General features: G+C 40.5%; 3 protein-coding genes across 3 annotated transcripts in view; 2 read left to right on the top strand and 1 right to left on the bottom strand.

Moving 5' to 3' along the window:
• Window positions 1–4: 4 nt before the first annotated feature.
• Window positions 5–9,143, top strand: cab39l1 (calcium binding protein 39, like 1). Its single transcript, XM_076292465.1, has 9 exons — window positions 5–184; window positions 1,794–1,936; window positions 2,023–2,187; window positions 2,402–2,520; window positions 2,867–3,035; window positions 4,257–4,316; window positions 4,428–4,493; window positions 4,705–4,848; window positions 5,059–9,143. Exons 2-9 carry the CDS (start codon window positions 1,820–1,822, stop codon window positions 5,248–5,250), a joined length of 1,032 nt encoding a protein of 343 aa, XP_076148580.1. The 5' UTR covers window positions 5–184; window positions 1,794–1,819; the 3' UTR covers window positions 5,251–9,143.
• A 115-nt stretch (window positions 9,144–9,258) lies between these two features.
• On the bottom strand, window positions 9,259–11,216 carry ccdc160 (coiled-coil domain containing 160). Its single transcript, XM_076293023.1, has 2 exons — window positions 10,961–11,216; window positions 9,259–10,415 (listed from the first exon to the last, which is right to left on the bottom strand). The coding sequence occupies exon 2, from the start codon at window positions 10,408–10,410 to the stop codon at window positions 9,463–9,465; it is 948 nt and encodes a 315-aa protein (XP_076149138.1). The 5' UTR covers window positions 10,411–10,415; window positions 10,961–11,216; the 3' UTR covers window positions 9,259–9,462.
• A 10,043-nt stretch (window positions 11,217–21,259) lies between these two features.
• Window positions 21,260–24,361, top strand: part of gpc3 (glypican 3) — a 98,834-nt gene continuing 95,732 nt past the window's right edge. The window contains exons 1-2 of the mRNA XM_076292793.1: window positions 21,260–21,372; window positions 21,654–21,817. Of these exons, the coding sequence (XP_076148908.1) occupies window positions 21,260–21,372; window positions 21,654–21,817 (277 nt within the window). The remainder of the gene's footprint in view (window positions 21,373–21,653; window positions 21,818–24,361) is intronic.

Here is a 24,361-nt window from a genome sequence, read left to right as displayed (position 1 = left end):
TTGTAACAACAGAGCACCAAACAAAGTTAGCATTGTTTTAACCTTGGTAGCTATGAACTTGTGATCCAAGGCTAGCTGTTTTATTCACCTTCCATTAGTCGCTACCCCAACTACACTTCGTTATATCCAGATAGCCAGTGGTTGGCTATTTTTGGTGAATTTTAAAAGCCGACTTTTGAGCCTGGTAAGTAATCTGACATTAGCTTGCTATTGACTGACGTGAGCCAGCCTGTTGCTAATGTTAGCTAAGGAGGCTAGTTAGACCTTTTTCGTTTTTCGAATGATTGGCAGGAAAGCTAACTTTAACAAGGAAACTATCGTTAGCTCCACAGTCAACTAGACCTAACTGTTAGCGAAACAAGTTTAGTTTTGTAGCTTAAACGTTAGCGTTCGTCGGCTGGTGTTGCTAGCAAACAGCTAGTTACACGCTTCAAATGTTATAAAATAGTTTGCTGTGAGCGAAATTCGTAGGTTACGTAGCGATAGGCCGGTTAGTAATCTAAGTTTTGCATAAACCAATGTAACCTAGCTATTAATACCAGTGATATTCGGTAAACTTTGCTCAGTAACATAGCGTTAAGTTACACAGCAGCTGTACTACCAAATGCTTTAGAAAACACTTCTTGTGCTTTCACGTCGTCACATTTGTAATGTCAAGTTGATAAACTGCGATCTCGCAACGTTAGTTAGGTAATTTATGGTATTCAGCCACTTTACCTACTTAGATCGTAAATGCTGGGTACTTAACTTTGCTTGTGACAACTGCCAGTAGTTAACGTTACAGTGAATCCTCTTAAAAGTTTTAACGTGTAGGGGCAGGTAGTGCAAACGTGACAACCATGTCGTGTAACAAAATGTAAATGGTCAGTTCGAGTAAGTATTTGGCTAAACAACAATACTAGGTTTACGTAAGTAACGTTAATGTTTGTTGACAGGTTCAGTTACTTTGTAAGTAATATTACCAGCTAACTTGGCTAAGGTGACAGATTCACTGCAACATTGTACCTAGGATCGTAAGAACACTTGGGTAACGTTCGACGTCTTCCAACTTCACTTATGAGTGGAGACTACATAGAGATGCTAGTTCCTATCCATAGTAAGCGTTTAAAGGCCGCTAGTAAAAACGCATTTTTAACTCCAGGTTACTGTCATCTAATTACCAAACTACCACACATCTGTACTAGCTAGGTACCAAAAAACGGTTGATCTTAGATTAAAGGAATTGGCTAAATTTAGCGACTAACTTAAATCTTCCATTTATCCACAACAACTCAAAACATGTGGTATGTTATCCACGCTGGCTATAATCTCCATAATCAAATAATTCCAATTTAAGTAGTTTCATTTGATAAATCTACTTTGCTGCAAGAACAAAGCGGCTTTTTTTCCGTTTCCCAAGATTAATTGACGTTTACTTAACTGTCAGAACTGCAGCGCAATACAGTAGGTAACTTAATATAATAAGTATTCGTACCCGAATCAGTGTTGTCAACAAAAAGTTAAATGCCAATCTACCTTCTCAATTTCAGCCCTGATTTCTGATATTCATGTGTATTTCATTGAAGACTTAACTGTTTACTACTCGTGGTACTCTTATCAATCAGTGGAAGACATCAGGTCACTAAAAATCGAGGAACCCCTTTTGTTCAATTTGTTAATAAAGATGTCTTTATGATCACTGTTATCTAAAAAAAGAATAAAAGCAAAGCACACCACATCTTCATACACTCAGGATTCTCATAATAATATGCTTGAATAATGTATGATAATGACATTTCTCTGTTTCACTCAAGTTAAGACCGCCCGCTGTCAGACCGCCATGCCGTTCCCCTTTGGGAAATCTCAGAAGAGCCCAGCAGAGATTGTTAAAAGTTTAAAGGAAAATGTTGCATGTTTGGAGAAGTTAGAGACTTCGGACACAAAGAAGATTGAAAAGGTGAAGGTTTTTTTTTTTTTTATGTGTATAATATTTGAGTCTACATAGACCACTGCCCTAATTGTTTACTTGAATTCCTCTATAAGGTTTCAGAGGAGGTTTCCAAACATTTGGCTTCCTTGAAAGAGGTGCTCTGTGGCACAGCAGATAAAGAGCCCCAGACAGAAGCAGTGGCCCAGCTTGCTCAAGAGCTTTACAACACAAACCTCCTGATTTCGCTCATTGCCAACCTTCAAAAGATTGACTTTGAAGTGAGTATTACAGTGAACTTCTTTGTGCTGCTTTAGAAGTTTATTTGTGGTATTATAAACTATTAAATGAGTATCTGTGAGAATCCATGAAGATGACATTGTCCTTTGAGGCCTACAAATAAGTCAAATATTGACATGTAACCAAAGTCAGAGTGTAAGCACCCTCACACATACCACTTACTGTTGGACTGAACCATCTGTTTTTGAACACCAGGGTAAAAAAGATGTGGTCCACGTCTTTAGCAACATTGTGCGGCGTCAGATTGGTACACGCACCCCCACTGTGGAGTACATCTCCTCCCACCCACAGATCCTCTTCATGCTGCTCAAAGGGTAAGTTTCCAAGCCTCAGGACATGTAGATAGGACAGCACTCTAACCATCTATCCTGGCATCCTGTATGAGCAGAGTGAAATCTATAAGTTTGTTGCGCATGATTGACTGCACTGCCACACATAGTAGGCTGTGGCCTGTCTAGAGTGAGGAAGCCTTTTTTGGCATGTGGGATTGTGCAACGTTTGTAGATGTTTGCAGCTGCAACACAAGCCCGTAAAGTAAAATAATGAAATTAATGTTGGCCTCAACTACTCATGCTATCCCTACAAATGAAATGTCACTGAATAAACACAAACACACAGTAAGACCTAGGTTCATGGTTGTTCCATGTAATGTTTGAACAGCTACGAGAGTCCTGAAGTGGCCCTGAACTGTGGGATGATGCTGAGAGAGTGTCTGCGTCACGAGCCTCTTGCACGTACCGTCCTCTTCTCCGAGGATTTCTACCGCTTCTTTGGCTATGTTGAGCTCTCCACTTTTGACATTGCATCCGATGCCTTTGCCTCGTTTAAGGTATGTCTTCTCATTAGGCTTTAAGAGATGGCAAAGTGTCTGTGGAACTTGTTTTATCCTTCATGCATTTTGAAGCCTCATTTTGTCTCATTTGTTGCTTTATGCTAATGTTTATCATGCCCCCATGTTTTTTTTTTTCCTACGATCAGTTTTTTGTTGTTGTTATTATTGATCTTCGAATAAACAGGGGGAGGGGTTTACAGACATATCCAAAGTCACTAGTTGCAGCAGTGAGGAGTTATTTGAGATACAAATAAATGAATAATAAAATAAACAATAATCAATATTACAACTTTAATAGTTGAGATTAATTTGACCGGTGTATGCAATAGTGTCGGGAAAGGTTTGAGTCATTGGCTCTTGTCCAGAAAATTACCATAATTTCCTAACTATTAGCCAAACTTAATACATTGATTTTGCACAATTTCTTCAGCTATGAGGTTAATATATGGGGGCAGTTAATGTGATATTAATATGGATTTGTTTTTTTAACTTGCATTAAACACTGTCCTGCGGTTTATACACGATGTGGCTAATGCATAGGAAATTACAGTATGTTGGATGAAAAGGTTTTCCAGGCTCCCATAGTTGCTGGTCGGGCTTGAAGTCATGCTGTAGTATGTTCAAACCAGTGCTTACTAATTGTTTTCCTAACAGTTGTAAACCCTGCAAATATCATTTTATATAGAAGTTGCTTTAGAGTCACATCAAAGTCATCATTAAGTAGACAAAAACCTGCTTTAGGAACATATAACATTTCAAGTAAATCTGCTAAAACAGAGTTCACGTGAGACCAAAACTTAGAAATAACTGGACAATTCCAAAATGTATGGAGAAAAGTAGCAGGAGAAGAAGTGTCATGTGATAGTAATATGTATTTTGTCATTTAATCTGGAATCTCTTGTAGGGTGTAAAATAACTGTATACAACTATACAAAAACAGGCATAGACTGCAGAAATACTGCTGTAGGTCTGAAAAAACACAAACGTTGGCTGATCTGTGACCAAACACTACCGTACTAAGTGTGCCCACACATCCGTAGCCAGTGAAGCTAACTTAATGTTCACAGTTACCTAACATATAACTAACAGGAATCAGGAAATTGCAAAAACCTGTGCTTCATGTTTGACATCAGTAGTAAGGGTCTTCAACAGCTATGTCAGTTAATGTTGAATATGAGCTTTAATGCTGTATTCTAATCCTTTGTTTTCTTGGATTAGGACCTCTTGACAAGGCATAAGATTATGTGTGCTGATTTCTTGGAGACAAATTATGACAGAGTAAGAATATGTTTCATATTTTGTACTTGATCACTGATATTATTGGTTTTGTTGTCTACCATCCCAGAGCACTAACCAGGCTTTTTCTATCAATTTCTCGTGTCCTTGTAGGTGTTTACTGAATATGAGAAGTTGCTGCATTCTGATAATTATGTTACCAAGCGACAGTCTCTGAAGGTAAGGCTCTCAAGCAACCTTAAATTGAACCTCACCAAGAGTTGTCTTGTGTGTTCTTTGGTCTGAAACATTCATACTCCTATTAAAGAGTTTCTTAGTTTTATACATAAGTGTAAAAAGTACAATGTGAAGATACAGCTGTAGTTTAAGAGGCCATGTTAATGTGAAGTTAGGTTAAAGTTTTCTCATTCCTTTATCTTTTCTATTGCAGCTTCTGGGAGAACTGCTACTCGACAGGCACAACTTCACTGTCATGACCAAATACATCAGCCATGCTGATAACCTCAAGCTCATGATGAACATGCTCAGAGACAACAGCCGCAACATCCAGTTCGAGGCCTTCCATGTCTTCAAGGTGTCTTACTGTTTGTTTTATTCATGGGAAAGGGTGGCAGTGTCAGGCAAAGGTGGTGTACTTCTCTCCTGTATCTGTTTACTTTCACCATGGCAAAGACGAGAGTAGTGCAAAGACCAGAGTTAGTGCCCCAAATCGCTTTACTGTCAGAACAGATGGAGGAAGTCTATAGTTTGAATACTGATTTTATTCCTGTGTATTTGCTCTTAGGTATTTGTGGCCAATCCCAACAAGACTCAACCAGTGCTGGACATCCTACTTAAAAACCAGACCAAGCTGGTTGAGTTCCTCTGCCACTTCCAGACGGACCGCTCTGAGGATGAGCAGTTCTGTGACGAGAAAAACTACCTGATCAAGCAGATCCGGGACCTGAAGAGGCCTGCGCCGCCCGAGGAATCCTAAATCAAAAGAGCTGCAAGGAAACATGGCGTAAGGAGGGAGGTTTTGGGTGGGAGCAGGGACTTGCTGAGGTTTCAAAAGAGGAAAGAAGAGGTTGGAGAAGTCAATGGAAATGGCAGAAAAAGGGAGAGGATTTTAGACGGGCAGAAAGCATTAGAGGGCTGAGGGAGAGCGAGAGATGTCCTGCAGATCCCCAACTTCCTCTTTGCATTTGACCTCAATAATGGGAAAAGGATAGTTAATGTTCTTGTTCGGGAAGAGCCTCTTATTTTCCTCAGTGTAGGCAATGAGAGGGACATTGTGAGGAGAGGAGTGAGTTGGACCCACACACACTCCATTGACACCGTATAGCCAGTAACAAAGGTGTGAAATCCAACTCAATTTCAACACCTCAAATGTTTTTCAAGACTGTTTGGTGAATAGCCAGAAAAATGCTCTTACCCCATATGCAAATGCATCTCCATAAGAGTTTCTCTTTAAACATTAAATTTCACCGGAAATATTTGATGGAGCATAAATCTTAAACCTTGAGTGTATATGATTTCTCTGTTACAAGCCTTATAACTCTGAAATGGGGGGGGGGGCTTACAGTTGGTCTTAGAAAGGCACTAGAGAATGTCCCATCACCATTTAAGCAAAATGAACTTTGAAGCCCCACAATGCGAGAATTGGAATTTAACCTATGCTGTCACTTTTCACCATACTGGGTAGTCTAATAAACATTTTTCAACGTGAATAGGCTATTCTTCATACACAGGAAAAAAGTAATTTTTATCTGACCAGTTTAAGAGCTTATTTTAGTAAATTCCATTATCCAAACTTACAAGTCACATACCAACCTGGAATTACTTTAAAGTCTGTCGGGTTGCCTTGCACGTTAAAAAATGTGGTACCCAGTATGTTGAAAAGTTACAAAATGGGTCACTTCCTTGCCTGACCCACCAAAGTTACATGGGTGCAGGCGTTCTGGATGCAAGTCACTAGTATAAGTCGGTATACCATCAACATTATTTTGAAGCTGTTATTTTAAGGTAAAATGGCTAAAATTGCTTTAAGGCTTTTAACTCAATAGAACTATTTAAGAGTAAACAATTATGTAACTGTCTGGCGCTCTGATGCCGCACTTACTAATAATTTCCTCAACATCTTGGTTGTTTTATTTTAATTGCCCCTTTGATACTGGTTTTTCCTCTGCTCTCTGACAACAGTAGTATTTTGCTTTGCTTGGGCTAGTTCCTTATGAATTGTATATTAAGTATTGTAGGTATGGTATTTAATTCTTTCTTAAGGTTTTAGGGAATTTTCATAGTCAAACAGCAGAAACTTTTCAGGGTTGGGTCAATTTTAGTGATGTATCAACACATGGTACACTTAAAACAGGACTTACTCAACACCCTGTACATATACACTGTAATAATATTGTAGTGACAAGATGGACATTTTGATGCTTCTCGGATGCTGTTCAGATTCCTTGGCAACTGCTTGGGATGCCAGGTTGCATTCCACAGTTGAACCTAAACAGAAGAAGCAGTTGAAGTAGGCATCAACAAATTGACCATGAACATGGTTCATACTCCAGCCCATTACCTGCACTGTCAAACTTGAATGAGCCAAAACTGTGGTATCATACGTGATCTTATGATGGCCCCAGTTCTACAGTTTAATTGGGTCCGTTTCTACATGACACCTTCCAGTAGCCTTTTGCCATGGCCACTGGAAGCTGTTTGGATGAAATGCTAAAGGGTTCTACTGAGAGAAAAAAAGTTTTCCTAAATGGTATACCTTAAGTTAAATTTATATTCTATGTAATCTGTTTGCACAAACATGTTTTCTTATATACCTCATAGGTTTTGAGTTCCTAAGTGCTGTGTACTCATTTCTCCTTCACAAGTTTATTTCAGTTGATAATATTGTGGATGATGGGGGCAGAAGTTTGAATTATGCATGCTATAAAAAATTTGAAAGAAGATATTTGGCTTCAAACCATGTGAGGCCTGCACTTAACATGAAAATGCAAACCCTGGCAGTGTGAACTCCAGCCAGGCCAGGAATTAATTCTGTGCATAACCCCCCACAGATGTTTGAATGTGAAATTTGGTTGTGGAGTGGCTATATGGAGCTTTTGGGCTTCACCCAGAGTTGCTACTTAAGCTACCTACTGCAGTGGTGCGGGCCAGAGCTATTTAACAATGGCCTGTGGAACTCTGCTTGAATGTACAACACAAATCAAGTAACCTACAACATTAGAGTTTTAAGGTCATCCTCTCATCCCACAAGCGTTGTTTACCACAAGCTTTATGCCAGCAGAGGTCTCCATTGTATTCTCATTTAGTGTTTGCAGAAACTTGCTGTAAAGGTTACATTTCCTCCCATTCAATCTTCAATCCAAATCATTGAACACAACACCTTTTCAAACTGTGCAAATCCAGGTATACTTATTCAAACAGTTACTTGGTTTTATCTTTTAGTCTCAGATCTTGGATTAAGATCTGCATTTCCAGGCAGTTTGAAAGAACTGATTCTCTGTGCCACCTCTGTTTTAGCTTCATGTACATTATTGCTCTTAGAAATATTTTTCTCAGAACTCGCGTTACTCCAAAGTTTTATAATGCTATTTTTACCCAACAAAGTTCAAATGAATATAACTTGCCTGTGCAGTGAATACTTCAAATGCAGATTTAATATAGGTTTTCTTTCTACAACTAATCACTGTGTCAGTGCCTTCTTGATTGAATGGGAGTGAATGTAAATGTCTTGAACCAGCCTGCTGCTGTACGGCTGTTCTTTCCACCAATGAGATTTCTAGGACATTTGTATTATTGTTGGTACACTTCCGTAAGGACACATTCTGTGGTTTTGGTTTGGCTGTAAATGTACCGTGTATGGAAAATGGAGAACATTGTTTGGGATGGGACACATTCAACCCTTGACACATTGCAATGTTTTCAAATCATAAATTATATTTTTCAGTATGTTCAAAATGCTGAAATGATCTAATTGTCATGATTTGACTACACTGCTGTGCATGGCGTTACCCCCATCAGATTGAAAGTACTGTTTACTGCTCTTGTTGGATCACCAACAAAAGCAACAGTGTTCAAACACTGTTGAGCAACAGTGCTCCAATTATCTATTCATCGGAACACGTACACTGTTTACTTCTGCATCCACACCGCAGAAGGTGTCCAACTGCATGGAAAAATAAACTGTTGCAGTATGCCTCTTAAAATGGGACATATAATGCAGTGAGGAAGTGCAAATTTGGTGCATAGAATGCCTTGCTTTGCTGTTAGAAAGCACACAAAGTGTGACTTGAGGAAAAATGTCAACTCCAAAAACTAATATATGATTGCCTTTTCTTATAGTGCAGGTTGAGAGCTGAGGTTTGCCCCTGGGGGCTGAAAAGTATTTTTGACATCAAGTGCTCATTGTTGTGATGAATGTATCAATCATGCATGAATACTAGTTTCAAGAGCAGCACTGTTGAGTCCATTCTTGGAGTCTTCAGCTTAACTTCGCCCCTCTCTCAGGGAGACAAAAGGATGAGTGCTGGACAAAGCATACTACTTCTGATGTAAGCTTTAAAAAACTACCCTGGTTACACGTGGTGATTATTCTGCTGCCGCTTTGAAGACTCAAGGTTGAATTTTGTGATGTCAGTTTAAAAGAATATTATTTTGGTGACTTATTTTTTCCAAACTCTGTCAGGTTTGAACTGTAAATGTTTGCTATGCTAAGTTTTTTTTTTCACACCTTTTGCCTTTTCCATTTTGTTCCTGTATGTTTCATTTTCCAAATATTTTTTTCCAACTGGGAGAGGATTAAACATGTACATAAAATGTATTTCAAAAGAAAGTGTGGAGGCATATTAAAAATAAAATAAAGAAGTAATTAAATTGTTTTTTGCTTTTTTCTTCAGCCGATAAGGATAATTAAACTGAATAATTGAGAACATGTAAAGATTGAGGAAAAATACATGATACATGGAAGAATTCCAGTCATATCTTTAATATTTACTTTTAATAAACAGTTTAAGGACTGCTTGACACAGGTTGTGAGCAATGGATATTGATGTTTTAGACGCCATGACTTATACAAAAACCTGAAACTGAGGGCATGATTTTACCACATCTACCATTTTCTTGTTGGTGAAAATTCTTCTTGGAAGAAAACAGCTGTGACTCCTTTTGGCAATAATTGTTCAGCATTTTACTGTCATCCAGATTGTTTGGTGAAGTGTTTGCGGAGGAGTTCAAGGGCAGTCTGACTGCGGCTATGATTGGCTTTCTCTGCTTCCAGCTTGGCCCTAGTTTCCTCTAGTTCCTGTGTAACCTTCTGTAGGATGACATTGTCCTCCAGCCGAGTTGCCTCCACCAGCCTCTTTTCCTCTACCTTGTGATGCTCCTTCAGTCTCTCCAGCTCCCACATTAGGTCGGCGCATTTCTGCTGGGCATCCTTCATTTCCTCTCTCCCTTTCCTTACAGCGGCCCTCCAACGCGCCGTCTCCTCTACCACCTGCCTGGCCTCCGTGGCTTGGGCCTGAACCTGTGTGTCCTTGGCCCGGCCCTCTGCCTGCTGTGCCTCCAGCTGCAGTGCCCAGCGCGCAGCCTCCTGTCTGGAGAGGGCCAGCTGCTGCTCGCACTCGTCCAACAGGCCTTGCAGCCGCTGCCTCTTCTGCCGCTCCACTTGCACCTCTGCCTGTGCCCGTTCCAGCTGCATCCTCAGCCTGCGCCGATCCTTTTCTGTTTTGCTCATTGTTTCACACAGCGTTGACAAATCTTGCTGGTTCCAGATGCAGTCATTTTGCTCAGGTTGTTTGATTTGAATCTGTATTGTACTGCTGGCCTTACTTTTGGTGGAACTGGCTGCTCCTGACACACTCGCTGCAGCCACTCTCTTAGCCAGATTCTCCATCAGTAGTTTTTCCTCTCTTTGCTGTTTTTCTTGTAGTACTTTTTTATAAATATCATTGCCTTCTGCACTCTGCAAGCATTTGGGTAGTGAATGGTCTATCTCACTGACATACGTTTTCTTCCTGATTTCTTCAAAGTTCTTCATCACATCCTCCATACGGAAGTGTGGTTGAAATAAGTCCTCCACCCAGTGAGTAGGCTTGTTCGCAGGTTCTGTGTCTTCGATGAACTTTGCTTCCTTTGACATCATCAACCCTATTAAAATAACATAAAAGTTTAGTTGAGGATGTTTGTAGTGATACATTTTCAGTTACAATAGGCTACATGTGTATAAACAATAAAGTGACAGTCCTAGGCTAGGCTATTGCTGCGTGGATTCCAGTATTTTTGAGGGCTAACGTTCTGAATATAAGTAACGTAGGCAAATGCAGTCCTCCACCAGTTAAAGCTGAACCAACGAGGTTGTGAAGAAGACTACATTATTTACATTATTAGTCTGGCCAGAAAACAACGTAAAACCTTTAACCTTGACATGGCTAAATAATTGGGGTAAGCTAGTTGTACAACTTAGACAACTTACTACTGCAAGTTTGCGCTGTCAGTAAAAACAAAGGTAACGTTATATGAAACTTGCTTGACCGACGCAGGGCTGAAGCGGAGCGATTTAATCAAGTTGTTCGTATCAAGCATCGATTTAGCTGTACTTCTTGAGTAGTCTGAGCCTATCCAACTCAGGGTTACCGTAATAATTTATTGTGTTTAACTTAAATCATTTAGTATTTAGTCATCTGAAAGATTACCTTGTTGGAAGAGATGTCGGAGAGCTGGAACGATCCTAAACAAGTATCACATGGGTTCTCAGTCAAAAAAGCCTGACCTATCGAACGCCTAACATTAGCTTGTCAGCTAACCACAACGTCAAATAAAGTTCAAATCTTGACTCATAAGCCTACTACCCAAGAAAAGTACACCCTAGTACACTTTAGAAGAGTTGTATGAGCACTGCGCGTCTCAAGGCGAGTATCAACTATGCCGTCCAAGCCATTAAGCCCCGTCTGTCTACAGTATTTGCCTTCGCTGATTGTGGAACGGATGCTGACCATATTGTAACCATCATAGGTTACCATGGAGTGGACGACGCTGTAGCCATATTGGATTTAGGGCGTGTTCACGGTCACTCGATTTTCGCAAGAATCATCATCATTATCATCATCATTATCTAGCAGTTAGGAAAATGGCTACATAAAACAGGTATTAATGACGAATTCAACTTCCCTGTCTTCCAGTGCATAGGTTACCTATGCCCCCCAACATATACACATAACCCAGAACATGGACTTTAAAGTTTGACATGAGTGAGTGAAGGCCTACTTAACAAACAAATATCCTCATGAAGAGTATACTGAGGCTACGCCTACTCCCTGTTTTGTTGGTTTGTTTGTTGCTGTTGTTTTTTGGAGGGAGGGTGGGGGTCAGAGTTTGATATGTCCTCATGTTAAAAGTAGGAAGGTCAGTAGCCTGATTTTTACTCCAGCATTCTGGCATATAACAGAATACCCCTCGAGTCAGCTAGAGCTGTGGTGACAGGTGACTCAGAGGTAAAGCTTTGGACTTTGGAATTTCTGACTCTGAGAAAGGGGATGAACACAGATATGGCCAAATTTTTTGCAAGTGTGTGTGGATGGAGAAAGGAAACTGCACTGAAAGGTTTGAGAATCCACAAGGGAAAAATGCCTGGATGAACGACTACAGAGGGCCTGCATTGAGACCTACTTGTCACAAAGTCAGTTGAAGTCCAGCACTTGAGTGTCAAAGACTGCAGCACTGCTGCACTTGAAGGAGGACGTGGCATACTTGCACTGAATGGTTGGGATCATGCAACTACTGAAGAACAACAGTAAATCAAGCAATCCAAGAAAGAGACATCTAGTGGGACATCAAATGGCCTGGGGCCTCCAGCACCAAGGAATGAAGCTCCATCAATGCTGATTTAAAATGAATTTGAATTGATTGAAAAGGACAGAGGATAAACTGAATCAAATGGGTGAGGTCATCTATAATTATGGCATGGAAAGATATAGTGCCTGTCCAAGACCTAGGAAAAAAGAGGGAAAGTCAACCCAAGTCAAAACGGCAGGTTGAAAAAGAAAGATTGGTTCAGGAGAGCAGGCAGCCGAAGAGAGGCAGTGGAAAAGGGTCAGTGAAGAACAGAGAAGATCTTGGAATATTGCAAGCAGAGATGAAGAAGGAAAACACAGCTCCTCAGACAAAAAAGAAAGAGCAAACTAGGGTTGCTTTCTACAATGATCCATTAAAGTTAGTGAGGTCATTACAGGTGCATCTTAAAGAATTTCAATATTGTGAAAGTTTTTGTTCCATAATTTATTTCAAAAACTGAAACTTTCATATATTCTAGTTTCATTACACATAAAGTTAAATATTTCATGCCTTTTTTTGGTTTTAATCTTGAAGATTATGGTTCACAGGCCATGGAAATAAAAACAATCCAGTATCTCAAATTATTAGAATAAACCATTTATAATACAGAAATGTCAATTTCCTGAGCCATTACTTTCTCAGTCTGGTTTGGTAAATACTGACACAACCATAGGAAAGACTGCTGACTTGACAGTTGTCCATAATATACTCAATTGGCTGAATCCCAAAGTGAGCCCTGAGGACTAAGGACTAAAGACTCACAGACTTAATTGATCTCAGGTGCTAAGTTAGTGAGTGTGTGAGGCCACATGGGCTAAGATAGGTATAAATGGGATTGGGACAGCAAGATCACATGTTCCTTGGCCATTTTTAATAACAAAGACGTTGCTGACACTTGCACCATGCACGTGTGTCGTGGTGTTGTTTACCTTTGTAATTTCCGGATTTCCCCATGGTCTCGGCGGTAAACCTCACAACCCTTTGAACTGTGGGTAATTCCCTTTGCTGAAGTCTGCACCGATGCAGACTCACGGAAAGGGCTCGGTAAGTGTGTACTCAAACCCTCACACCCTTTGAAATTCGACATTGGGACAGCCCTAAGCCCTTACGAATTTCGCGAGAACGTGCACCAAAGTCCGTGAGTCAGGATTTTGGGATTGGGCCATTGACACCCTCCACAGGTCATTGCGGAAAGAGCTGGCTGTTCTCAGAGTGCTGTATCAAAGAGCTGGTTGTTCTCAGAGTGCTGTATCAAAGCTGTTCTCAGAGCGCTGTATCAACGAGCTGGCTGTTCTCAGAGTGCTGTATCAACGAGCTGGCTGTTCTCAGAGTGCTGTATCAAAGCTGTTCTCAGAGCGCTGTATCAAAGAGCTGGCTGTTCTCAGAGTGCTGTATCAAAGCTGTTCTCAGAGCGCTGTATCAAAGAGCTGGCTGTTCTCAGAGCGCTGTATCAAAGAGCTGGTTGTTCTCAGAGTGCTGTATCAAAGAGCTGGTTGTTCTCAGAGCGCTGTATCAAAGCTGTTCTCAGAGCGCTGTATCAAAGAGCTGGCTGTTCTCAGAGTGCTGTATCAAAGAGCTGGTTGTTCTCAGAGCGCTGTATCAAAGAGCTGGCTGTTCTCAGAGCGCTGTATCAAAGCATATTCATGGAAAGAGCTGGCTGTTCTCAGAGTGCTGTATCAAAGCATATTCATGGAAAGAGCTGGCTGTTCTCAGAGTGCTGTATCAAAGCATATTCATGGGAAGAGCTGGCTGTTCTCAGAGTGCTATATCAAAGCCTATTCATGGAAAGTTGACTGGAAGGGGAAAGTGTGGTAGGAAAAGGTACACAAGCAACAGGGATGACTGGCCTTGGGAGGATTGTCAAGCAAAGCCAAGATCTTGGGCAATCACGTGGATTGAGGCTGGAGTGCATCAAAAGCCACCACGCACAGAAAATGAACTACAAGTGTTCCATTCCTAGTGTCGTCACTTCTGAACCAGAGACAACAACATCTTAACTGGGCTAAGGAGAAAAAGAACTGGACCATTGCTCAGTGGTCCAAAGTCCTCTTTTCAGCTGAAAATTAATTGTGCATTTCATTTGGATATGAAGGTCCCAGAGTCTGGAGAAAGAGTGGAGAGGCACAGAATCCAAGTTGCTTGAAGTGAGGTTTCCACAGTCAGTGATAACTTGGGACGCCATGTCATCTGCTGGGGGTAGTCCACTGTGTTTTATCAAGTCCACAGTCAATGCAGCTGATGCATTTTACAGCATATCATGCTTCCAACTGCTGACAAGCTTTATGGATTTCCTTTTCCAGCAGGACTTGGCACCACAGTGCCAAAACTACTATGAAATTGGTTTGCTGACAATGGTATTACTCTGTTTGACTGGCCGGCCAACTCGACTGTCCTGAACTCTGTAGAGAATATGGGGTAGTATGAAAGACACCAGCTCAACAATACAGATGATCTGAAGGCCACTATCAAAGGAACTCTGACCACATATTGCGTGTAGGGTTGACAATAGGGTTGCCGGTTCGAGCCCCAACCAGTGGGCCGCGGCTGAAGTGCCCTTGAGCAAGGCACCTAACCCCTCACTGCTCCCCGAGCGCCGCCGTTGAAGCAGGCAGCTCACTGCGCCGGGATTAGTGTGTGCTTCACCTCCATTGTTGTCTTTGTGTGCTGTTTGTGTTTCACTAATTCACCGATTGGGTTAAATGCAGAGACCAAATTTCCCTCACGGGATCAAAAAAGTATATATACTTATACTTATAAATTAGCTATGACAAAAAAGGCTTAGAATATTTCAGTTCATGTGTAATCAATCTAGAATATTTGAAAGTATGACTTTTTGAAACAAATATGGAAACTTTTCTGGAGCTGATAGAAATTAACTACAGGAGTATCTACTACAGATACATATGGACAATCAGAGGCATGTGGATGTTGGGTTACCTGCATTCCCTCTATAAGTCTCCGAAGATTTTCTGCAGCGTGCTGGCAAAGAGGTCAAATAGTTTGATAGAGGTTCTCTGTGCAGAAAGCAGGGGTCCCAGGATTCTCTGGTTAGGAACATAGTAGTATGATTTGCATTAAATTCAGACAGCACAAAAGGGCAGAGATATCCAGGTGGTCTTTTTAAATCTTGTGAATCTGCTGTGGAAGGCATTCAGCTACTTGCAGGTCACTATGAAGATCTCTATGAAGATCTAGGCATATTTTGAGGACATTCAGTTGTGCTTCAACACAAGTAATTACACCACCACATCCTGGTAGCATCTGGAGGTGGGTATGGATGGATGTACCATTTCACCATTGGTTTTCATCATATAGTGGAGGTATTGAAAGGACATCTAAATTGGGTTGTTGGAGGTGAAAGGCTGCGGGCCTATGGATGACATGATGAACAGCTTCAGATGAGTACAAATCTAAGAGAACTGTGAATAATGAAGGAAATGGCTTGGGGTGTCACGTTGATAAGTACTAGCATTATATGGAAAAGGAATTTTGGAGTTACCAGTGACCAGCTTGATGGAGGAATTCAAATGTGCTAAGATAAGCTTGGAGATGACTACAGTTTAAGGATCCAGTCATCAAGAACACTGACCAGTGAAAACAGTGATGAAGCTGGAAGCAGTTAAGCATGCTCAAGATGCACTGCAACATGTGGATATTTTTGGGCAGGGGCAGAGTGAAAGAGCAGGGCTTGGTCTTGGCGCCAGTTGAAAAGCATGGGGTAAGGCTACAGCACAGGAGAAGAGACACATTGTAACCGGCTTTGTTTGCGAACAAGAAGACGAAGCTAGACGATCAACAGAAGTGTCTCAAGTGAATCAAGGGCAATAGATGAACTGGTGTGATGTTGAGAAGAGGAAGATCAACTGGAGAGACCTACGATGCCAGGATGCTAAACACATTAATTAATTGATTGATTAATTGATAACATACATTGTAGAAGCTACTTATAAGGTTTTTCCTACTCAACGATGATTGCTGAAGAGCTGTAAAGGAGTTGTCTGACTGCTGAAAAGGTAGCCAAAGGCTCTGTTTGTGATGTGTTGTTTATTGTTGTTTTTTCTGTTTTGGTTCTTTGGTTAGGCATTCAGGCTACTGCTAGTGCATGTTGTGCCATGAAGGAGAGCCTTTACAAATCCCAGGTACAACATGAGGCATGTTTGCAGCTACCATGAGCCAATCGTGGAGTTGAATCTCACATCATAAACCTCTGAAGTTCACCTACAAAAAAACTGCCCATGTTTGCCCATGTACAGAGATTGGGGTACTTGTGATTTTTCCTACAGCAAAAGATAATATGGGGATTTTGAATAATGCCGTTTGTTAAATCTATAATTTCTTTCATTTCAGATTACTCAATCAATCAATTAAAATGTATTTTTTAATAAGTTAATGTAGACATAATGATACTCATAACCCATCTGAAAGGTGGGCTGGGTTATTTGGGACCTGTCATTTTGTACTGAGTTCTAATTCTGAACATCATTCCAGCCTACGCTTAGTTTGGTTGCATGTATTTTCTATTGCCTCGGTTTTCCTGAACCTATCTATTATTACGATTATCACTGTGCAGTTGCTTAAAAATGACAAACGTTTAATCCTTCAGTATGACCTGTTTCTAGTCTCGGTTAGAACTGAAACTAGGTTAAAGTTCATTGGTTGCTTAAACAAAGCAGGGCAGAACATGCATTGGAAAAGGATTGTGAAAAGGTAACTTTGCAAAGTGTTAATGGTCAGTAAGTTAGTTAGCCCCGTTGGCTGTACACACGAGCGATACATTCCCAAGTTTGAATATAAAATAGCCTACTGCAAAAGAAATAGGGCAATGTCTGAGCCCCATGAACCACGTTCTAGGATGGGTCTAGCGCCTTATGTGGTGGGGGTAGGGTTTACCGAGGTTATAGGTCACCTTCTGGATATCTTCTATGGGGACAAACACAAAGAAAAGGAAAACAGAAAATAGCAAATATTACAAGAATAAAGTGTTTGATCTTTGTAACAACGAGTTTGTGGAAATCGAAGACAACTTGTAGCCTACATCGTTCAAATATATAGGCTAAAATTATATAATGAAGCTTAGCCTACACAGTCTTCTTCCTTCACCCCACCCCCATGCAGAAAAAAATCAACAAAAAAGATGCTAGTGCAATTTCATGCATGACATAACTTTTTGTCGCCGATTTAGAATGAGAAGAGCTATTAAAACATCTGCGCGCTAAATGTCTATTAGTGTAGAGGTTGATTGTTGTTCAAGTTTTAATCTTTTCCAAGTCACAAAGAAATCGTTCTGAAGATGTTAACGAAAATAAGACTACTTTCTGGATGATAAATAACCGAGGCTGCTTGATGTGTATTAAAATGTCAACGGATTTCTATCAGTGTATTATTAGTGCAAAAGTCATTTAAAAATAGCATGAAGCGTTAAAATACTGTGTTGACATGAAGTAAGTAGGCTACAATTATTTGAAATTGTTTTAATACACTATGCTTGATTTAATAGACTACGCTCACGACTTTTGCTCAAATATTACAGTTGCAAGTCACCGATATAGCCTAATATTTGCACTAACACCAGTTACTGGGCCTGTGTGTTGTTTTGAGTTTGTCTGGAAGACATTGGTGGAATCTAAATGAATGTAAAATTATAGAATTGGTTCCATATTAATTATGCAAATTAGGCTTGTTGCGGATGTGATTCTCGTGCCCAAAGTTCGGGGGTTTATGTTGGGGAGTCGACAAAAAGAGGCCATCACATGACGGTACGTTCGCGCCTCTTTCGTAAACCTCTGGAAGATTGAAAACAACTTGGAGGTAACGTAATATGATTAAATCGATGTACACATAATGATTCAGTTCATGAGTAATATGTGTATTTGTAATAATATCTAAACGAACCAACTCTTATTATCGGTGCAAAACTCGAAACAAAAATAACTTCTTCGGGCTGAATGATTGTTCTCTGGATGTGCTTTGTGTAGGCTAGCCGAACAGCTAATTGTGCTGTGAATCAAATGTCCCGCAATCATAACGAACGTGATTAATCCGCGAAACATGCCATTTCGTCCGATGTGTGTGTTTTGATGGCTATTAAGCGAAAACGTTAGCTTCCTGAGCATAGTGACTTGATTTTAAGTGGAATGTACAATTATTGGTGTTTAGCTGAAGCAAACAGGATGCTAGTCATTGATTGTTGAAGCTACTCAATTTAAGAGTGGAGACCCTATGTAGTCGACTGTTAAGTCATTTTACACTAGTGTGCAATCAGAACTGCAACCACCTGTTGAATGTATCTTTAACGTTGGTTAATTTTCTGGGCATCCCAGACTCCACTGAGTGCATAACGTTAGTTGAATAAGCTAACAAGCTAACCACACTTGCAGCTCAACGTGTTAACGTTATTGACGAAGTTACACTGCACGTTAACGTTATGGCGAGTTGCCACAGCCGCCACATCGAATTATTTAACGTAAGCTAATGCTCGGGTTACTTCTAACGATACTTGAAGTAAGCCCGTAGTTTCACCGTCTCGACAGCACACTCAAAAGACATTACGGTACAGACGTTCAACAAAATACTGTTTGAATTCCGCATGGCACTTACGGTACACCCTTTACATGTTTCGGTTTGGAAACATGGTAGCTTTAACCAAACTAGCACGTTACTAACATTAGCTGCTGGTTGCAAACGTGCAACATCTGTTAGACCTGGGACCTCATGTTTAAAACACAGCCTAAGTTCCAGATTTGCCAACATGATTGTTTGGTTTGTGTCGCAGTATGTTGATGTCAATAGATTACTTTTATTAGTTTGATTAATTTGTTCTTAAATTCTGACCAATCATTGCAAATTAGGCCTTATGCGCCCCCTCCCCCAATTTTACTTCTAATGGAATATAATGCATCCTATGGTTAGATAAGAAGTTCAACAACTCGTCGTCGATCTGTTAACCAGATTGTACTCAAACTGTTTCCCTTCAATGTTGTTGGATGAAATGTTAGGCACCAGCAGCTGCACTTTATTCCATAAAGCGGCCAGGGCTTTAGGCGCCAATGGCGGGTATCACCTCGAGCCATATTTTCGGTTGGCCTACTTATGGGCGATGCATTTTCATCTTTTAAATTGTAGCTTGTAGGTTATCCAGATTCACCTTTCTCTTAATGTTAAATGCAGTGGTGGGGCGTAAATTACAAACAACCAAGGGACCATGCTCTCCGAAATGTCGTAATGGGCCCTTTTTGAGGGCCGCGTACCCACTCATCGAGGAGCTTGGGCACCAGCATGGCGTGTTTTGGGGGTTGTTGTAAGTCAGTTCTGGTCTTTGATACAGAACATGTATTCTTTAACGGAACAGTCTCTTAACAAGACCTCCCCACCTATCCCAAAATAGTTTGGCTACGTCTTCTGTTTCAAATGTAATGATTGGGCTTGAATCCGCCCTAATTATGTTATTTCTCATATTCCTAACCTGATGACGATATAACGTTCTCGGAAAACCAGAGTCGGCTGCTAGAACAAATAATAATAATAATAATAAAAATTACTATTAAGTACACATTGGGAAACGGGTACATGTCCATGATGTTGGCTCGGCCAGAGGTCTACTACGGACGCCCCTAGCGGTTACAAGCAATTTCAGTGGGGATATTTTAAAGTTCTGTGAATTGCAATTAGTATAATCGAATGAGCTGTTCAATGTAATCATTGCATTGAAAGTATGTCCTAGTCCCTTGCGCAAAAAGTTACTTAAACGTTTTTTCAACGAATTGCCTTGTCAGTCCTTTATCATTGCATTGTAACAGTGACCTGGCTTCTGTGTTTTCTCTTTTTGACAGAAAACGCAAGGTCATGCTACAGAGACGCTGTAGGAAGATGTTCCAGTTGAGGTCACGGTCATTCCATTTTATGAATTACTCTTATGGTTTTCCAGCTAAGGTGCATCTAGTGTAGTTAGTGAAGTAGTCTAGTATCTACTGCCCTAGGTGCTCCTTTTGGCTGGATGTGCTGTGGTTTCAACCTATCTATACATTGTAGTTGTGTTCTCTTGTAGATGTGTGACTGTTGTCACACTGCTGATGTCTTAACTGGATTTTTGTTGGGCTGAATTTTTTTTTTTTTCCTTCATTTTTTTTGTTGTCGCCTTAGCACAGTTACCTTTTCTGTAATTGATTTGTTATGATTTAACTGCATAGTCAGGCAATTCCAAAGTGCTCACAGTGCAGGTAGTGCAGATGTTTTCTACTGCAGTGTTTGCACTTCACGTATTGCCAGGCACCCTCTACTGGGTTTAGTGAGGTCTTTTATGGACATTTTGCTTTGAGGGGGCCCAGTGAGTTTTGCTGGTTTGCTTTTCAGCTTTAAGTTTTCTGCTGTGCAAATCCATGCAAAACTCGCCGTGCCATCCTACAGATTCGACCCTCAAGTGAATATCTAGAATGATATTGTTGAAATGTTTTGTGTACAAAGACACTTAAGGATAATAAAGTGGAGGAGATTGCTCTGTTTGAAACTGCTGTAAAATGTTAGTGAAGAGGCAGTGCCTGCAAACTGTCTTGGCAGCTGTTTCCTCAAGCAGGCTTTCTGGGACAGTGTGTGTGTGGGGTGGGGGTGTAAACTTGGCAAGCTGGGTTGTCTTGCTGTTTTCGGGTGGATGACTTTGCAATTTTAATGATGTCTTAAATCTATACAAAAATTGCACGGTATCCATCTGTAATCCGCCAGATGTTTAAATCTGCGAAATGCCTTTTCTTTAATATAAACAAAACCAATAAACTTGTGTAAACGTTTGTCTAATTGTACTGTGAGATTTTATTTTATTTATTTCGTTTTTATTATGTTATTATAATATTGTTATCATACGTGCATTGTTGTGGGGATTGGGTGGGAGAGGGGTGACGTGTTGTGTAATAGTTATGGTATGCCAGCAGATGTCAGCAGCACCGTAAATGCAGTTCCGTGGGATCATGCCCGCTCAGCAGTTCATGAAATAAAATATAGTTTTATCGAATATACACCATCTTTTCAAATAAATCATTGTTCATAACGTATGCATTGTAAAGGAGTCACTGAGATGTAGGTCTTATATTACGTTTGTCAACATTTTATTCTTGCCCTTGTGTATAGCCTATAAGACTAAAACAGAAAGAACCTCGCAAATAAACGGTGCAATGTTGGATGCGCGGGAGAGCTTGACGTATCACGCACACTGGACGGCGACAACGTGCAAGCAGCTTCTGAATCAGTCTGTCATCATAGCTCATCTTATCTGCCACAAGAACAAGTCAGCGAGGAGTTTACAGTGCATTGGCTGACTTCTCTGTATTTCCGTTATAGTTCATTGTAGTTTTGTTCTTGGACAAACATTGGTCCGTGATCAGCTAGTGAAGGCAACGAGGGAAGTTTTCGATACAGCTGAGGATGCTCATCCTGAACATTTACTGCGCTGATCAGGAGCTGGACCGTTGTTAAGAATTAGTTATGCTACAGTTAAACGAATGTCCTGTATTTAGTTTAATGATTTCTTTCATGTGTGCTTAAACCGTGTGGTATTCGCTTTTCGAGAATTATAGCCATGACTGGAATCGGATCAGGTGCGCTTATTCTTTTCGCCCTGTTCTTGCCGTCCACCCGACCCAGCAGCCAGGTGCTCAACTGCCACGAAGTGCGTTCGTCTTTCCAGTCTCTATATCCAGGAGTGAAGTGGGCACCAGAAACGCCTGTGTCAGGTAATTGCATGATGAATTTAGCCTAAATCTGTATGGTCCTCAATAATTGTGCACAATGCCATGGCTGCGCAACTTTTGTCTTTGTCAGTGAGTCCCATTTGATGGCACACTGTAGGCTAGACAATATGAAGTCATTCAAATAGTGGTTTTATTCACCCCAAAATCTGACGTGAGCTTTATACAAGCAACATCCAGTGAAAAAGTGAACGTTCACAGAACTGCGTTAGCGTTTCCAATTGTGTCTGCACGCCATGAGCGGCACCATAGACACCTTTTGGGATTTAGACTCAAAAATAATTTACAGTTACATTTAAAAACGTGCTCATTAATCCTTTGGTCAATTCTTCCTCCCATCCATTTAGCCTATTTGTTTATTTAGAGTTGGGTAGCCAACTGGGCTTCATTAGGCAATGGGTTGTAGCATGGTTTGATCATGGGAACTGTTGGGTGACTAATGAAGACTTGGCAAAAGAAAATCATAAATTAGCAGTCAAATCCGAGGCTGTGCATTTTAGGTGGTTGTATGGCAGCTGTTGAACATCTGCCCTGACTGTAATGTAAAGGCTACACAGTCAGTTGAATAATAAAATATAATAAAAGTTAACATTTTGTTGTCTGCGAAATAAAATAATGTAAGTTGTTACTATTTAGCATTTTCTATGTTAGTGTGATGGTCATTTTCTTCAATGACCTTCAGGTGAGGGCAGTTTATAGTTGTGTGTCTCAGCGCTGCCTGGAATTCTGACCAAATATGACACGAGGCAGATTAATATGCTGCTGCTCCTTTCAAAAAAGAAAATTACATTCAACTTACATTATTGCAAGGAGGTTGCAAGACAACTTTGTTGTGACTTGCTTCTGCTGACTGCCAGTGAAAATGTGCAAATTTACAAACCTCAGCTCAGCCTAGTAAAAAAACAAAAAAACATTGTCTTTACAGAGATTATCATAGCCTGTCAACATTACTTTCTATTCAAAAGGGTTTAAATCAACCCACCGGCCATAAGGTAGGTAATCTGAACATGCCCAATTTTAAAGTAGGCTATACAGTCTCCTTTTTCAGTGGATAGTGTTCACTCATTTGGGTGTGGTTGAACAGTTGTCAGTGATATTATTTACCATGAGTCTAACCTATGAGTTTTAAATACTTTAAACTTTTCCAGCAATTTTCACTGTCAATGACTAATTGTGCACATTGCAGGAAGTTTTGAGTATGATTTGGAAATGTGTATGTCAGTGCTACTTCCTGTTCATTATCCATCAAGTAAATACCTTGGTCTTTTGAAATGGTCAAATCTGAAAATATACTTTTTTAAACCTAATTCACGGGAAAATGTATCTTTGTAGTCGGCATATTTTACATATTTTGGACAGAGTTGACACTTTACTTGCTCTAATCAGTGTTATGATGTTGTGGAACTATGCATTACATGTCCAATTGGTGGGCAGAAGGATATGTTTGTGTGTGGTTTGGCCATGAGATGAGCGGGGTAGAACTGAGGCGTTTTGTTTCTACCCAGAACCCTGTTAAACTTACTAAAGATTCTAGAGTAGCCTAAATGTAAACTGTAGTACTGCACTAACCATTAGAATGCAGAAGAGGCTTCAACCTTGGCTTCACTAGGCGCCACATTTGGTCCTGCAATTAGCACGGTGCCAAAGCCTTGCTTGCTTTTCGAATCATTATGTAAATTGATACTTTCTCTTGTCGCCAAAGCACCGCTGGCCTGATGTGTTAATTGGATGTTTTAGTGTCATGTCAGAGCAGAGAGTGTTTCAGGTTAATTGTTTTCTCTCACCATGACGTATTAGTAATTCATGCCTCGGCCAGCACTGGAGTGGTGTAGAAACAACTCTTAAATGCTGTTCAGATCTTTGTCTTTGACAAAGTTGCTGTCTTTGTCTTTGACAAAGTTCCACCAGGGTGCGGGAAAAGACCCTGCTAATGCTACTGACTTGTGCAAATGAAAGGGGATGAATAGATAGAGAGAAGTCACGTTTTAGGTTACATTCGTTAGCTAAGGCCATTTCCTAGCTGCTGGAGAAGTCTTATACTGTATCTTATTCCACATCCATATCCAGTGCACATATTTATGTGGCCTTGGAGTTGCAAATGAATGTGGACAGCCTTAATGTTAATTGGAAATGGGAGTATTTCTGGACCCAGTGGTGTATCTGTCACTGTGATTCCACAGAGACCTGAGGCTGGTGGTTAAGATTTATTGCATTACTAGGATTGTGTCTCTAAAGATAAATGATAATGCTTGATTATTTTTTCTCCTTTTTGTGGGGATTATTTTTACAAGTTAATGTATACAGTGTCTGCATTTGTGTGTTGCCTGTTGTTGACTAGCTGTACTAAAGCAGCACTAAAGAAGATTTGCTCTCGGGGTCCCCCTACAGTTGAGAAGTGCAATAATAAACAAACTAAATATGCGTTTTTTGCTACAAAGTATGGACATAACTCCGATATGTGCGTCGGGGCGGTTGGGCAGTGTTCCTACCCAAACACAGAAAATTGTTAGATCGCTAGGTCAGTAATCG

The sequence above is a fragment of the Alosa pseudoharengus genome, unplaced genomic scaffold, assembly GCF_046254945.1.
Source record: "Alosa pseudoharengus isolate Yale_2024_CS ecotype anadromous, Long Island Sound unplaced genomic scaffold, YU_APseudo_1.1 YU_APseudo_1.1_scf_19, whole genome shotgun sequence".
In the NCBI taxonomy this organism is placed as follows: domain Eukaryota; kingdom Metazoa; phylum Chordata; class Actinopteri; order Clupeiformes; family Clupeidae; genus Alosa; species Alosa pseudoharengus.
Note: the sequence above shows the minus strand (reverse complement) of the source record. Positions and strands in the feature narration are given on the sequence as shown.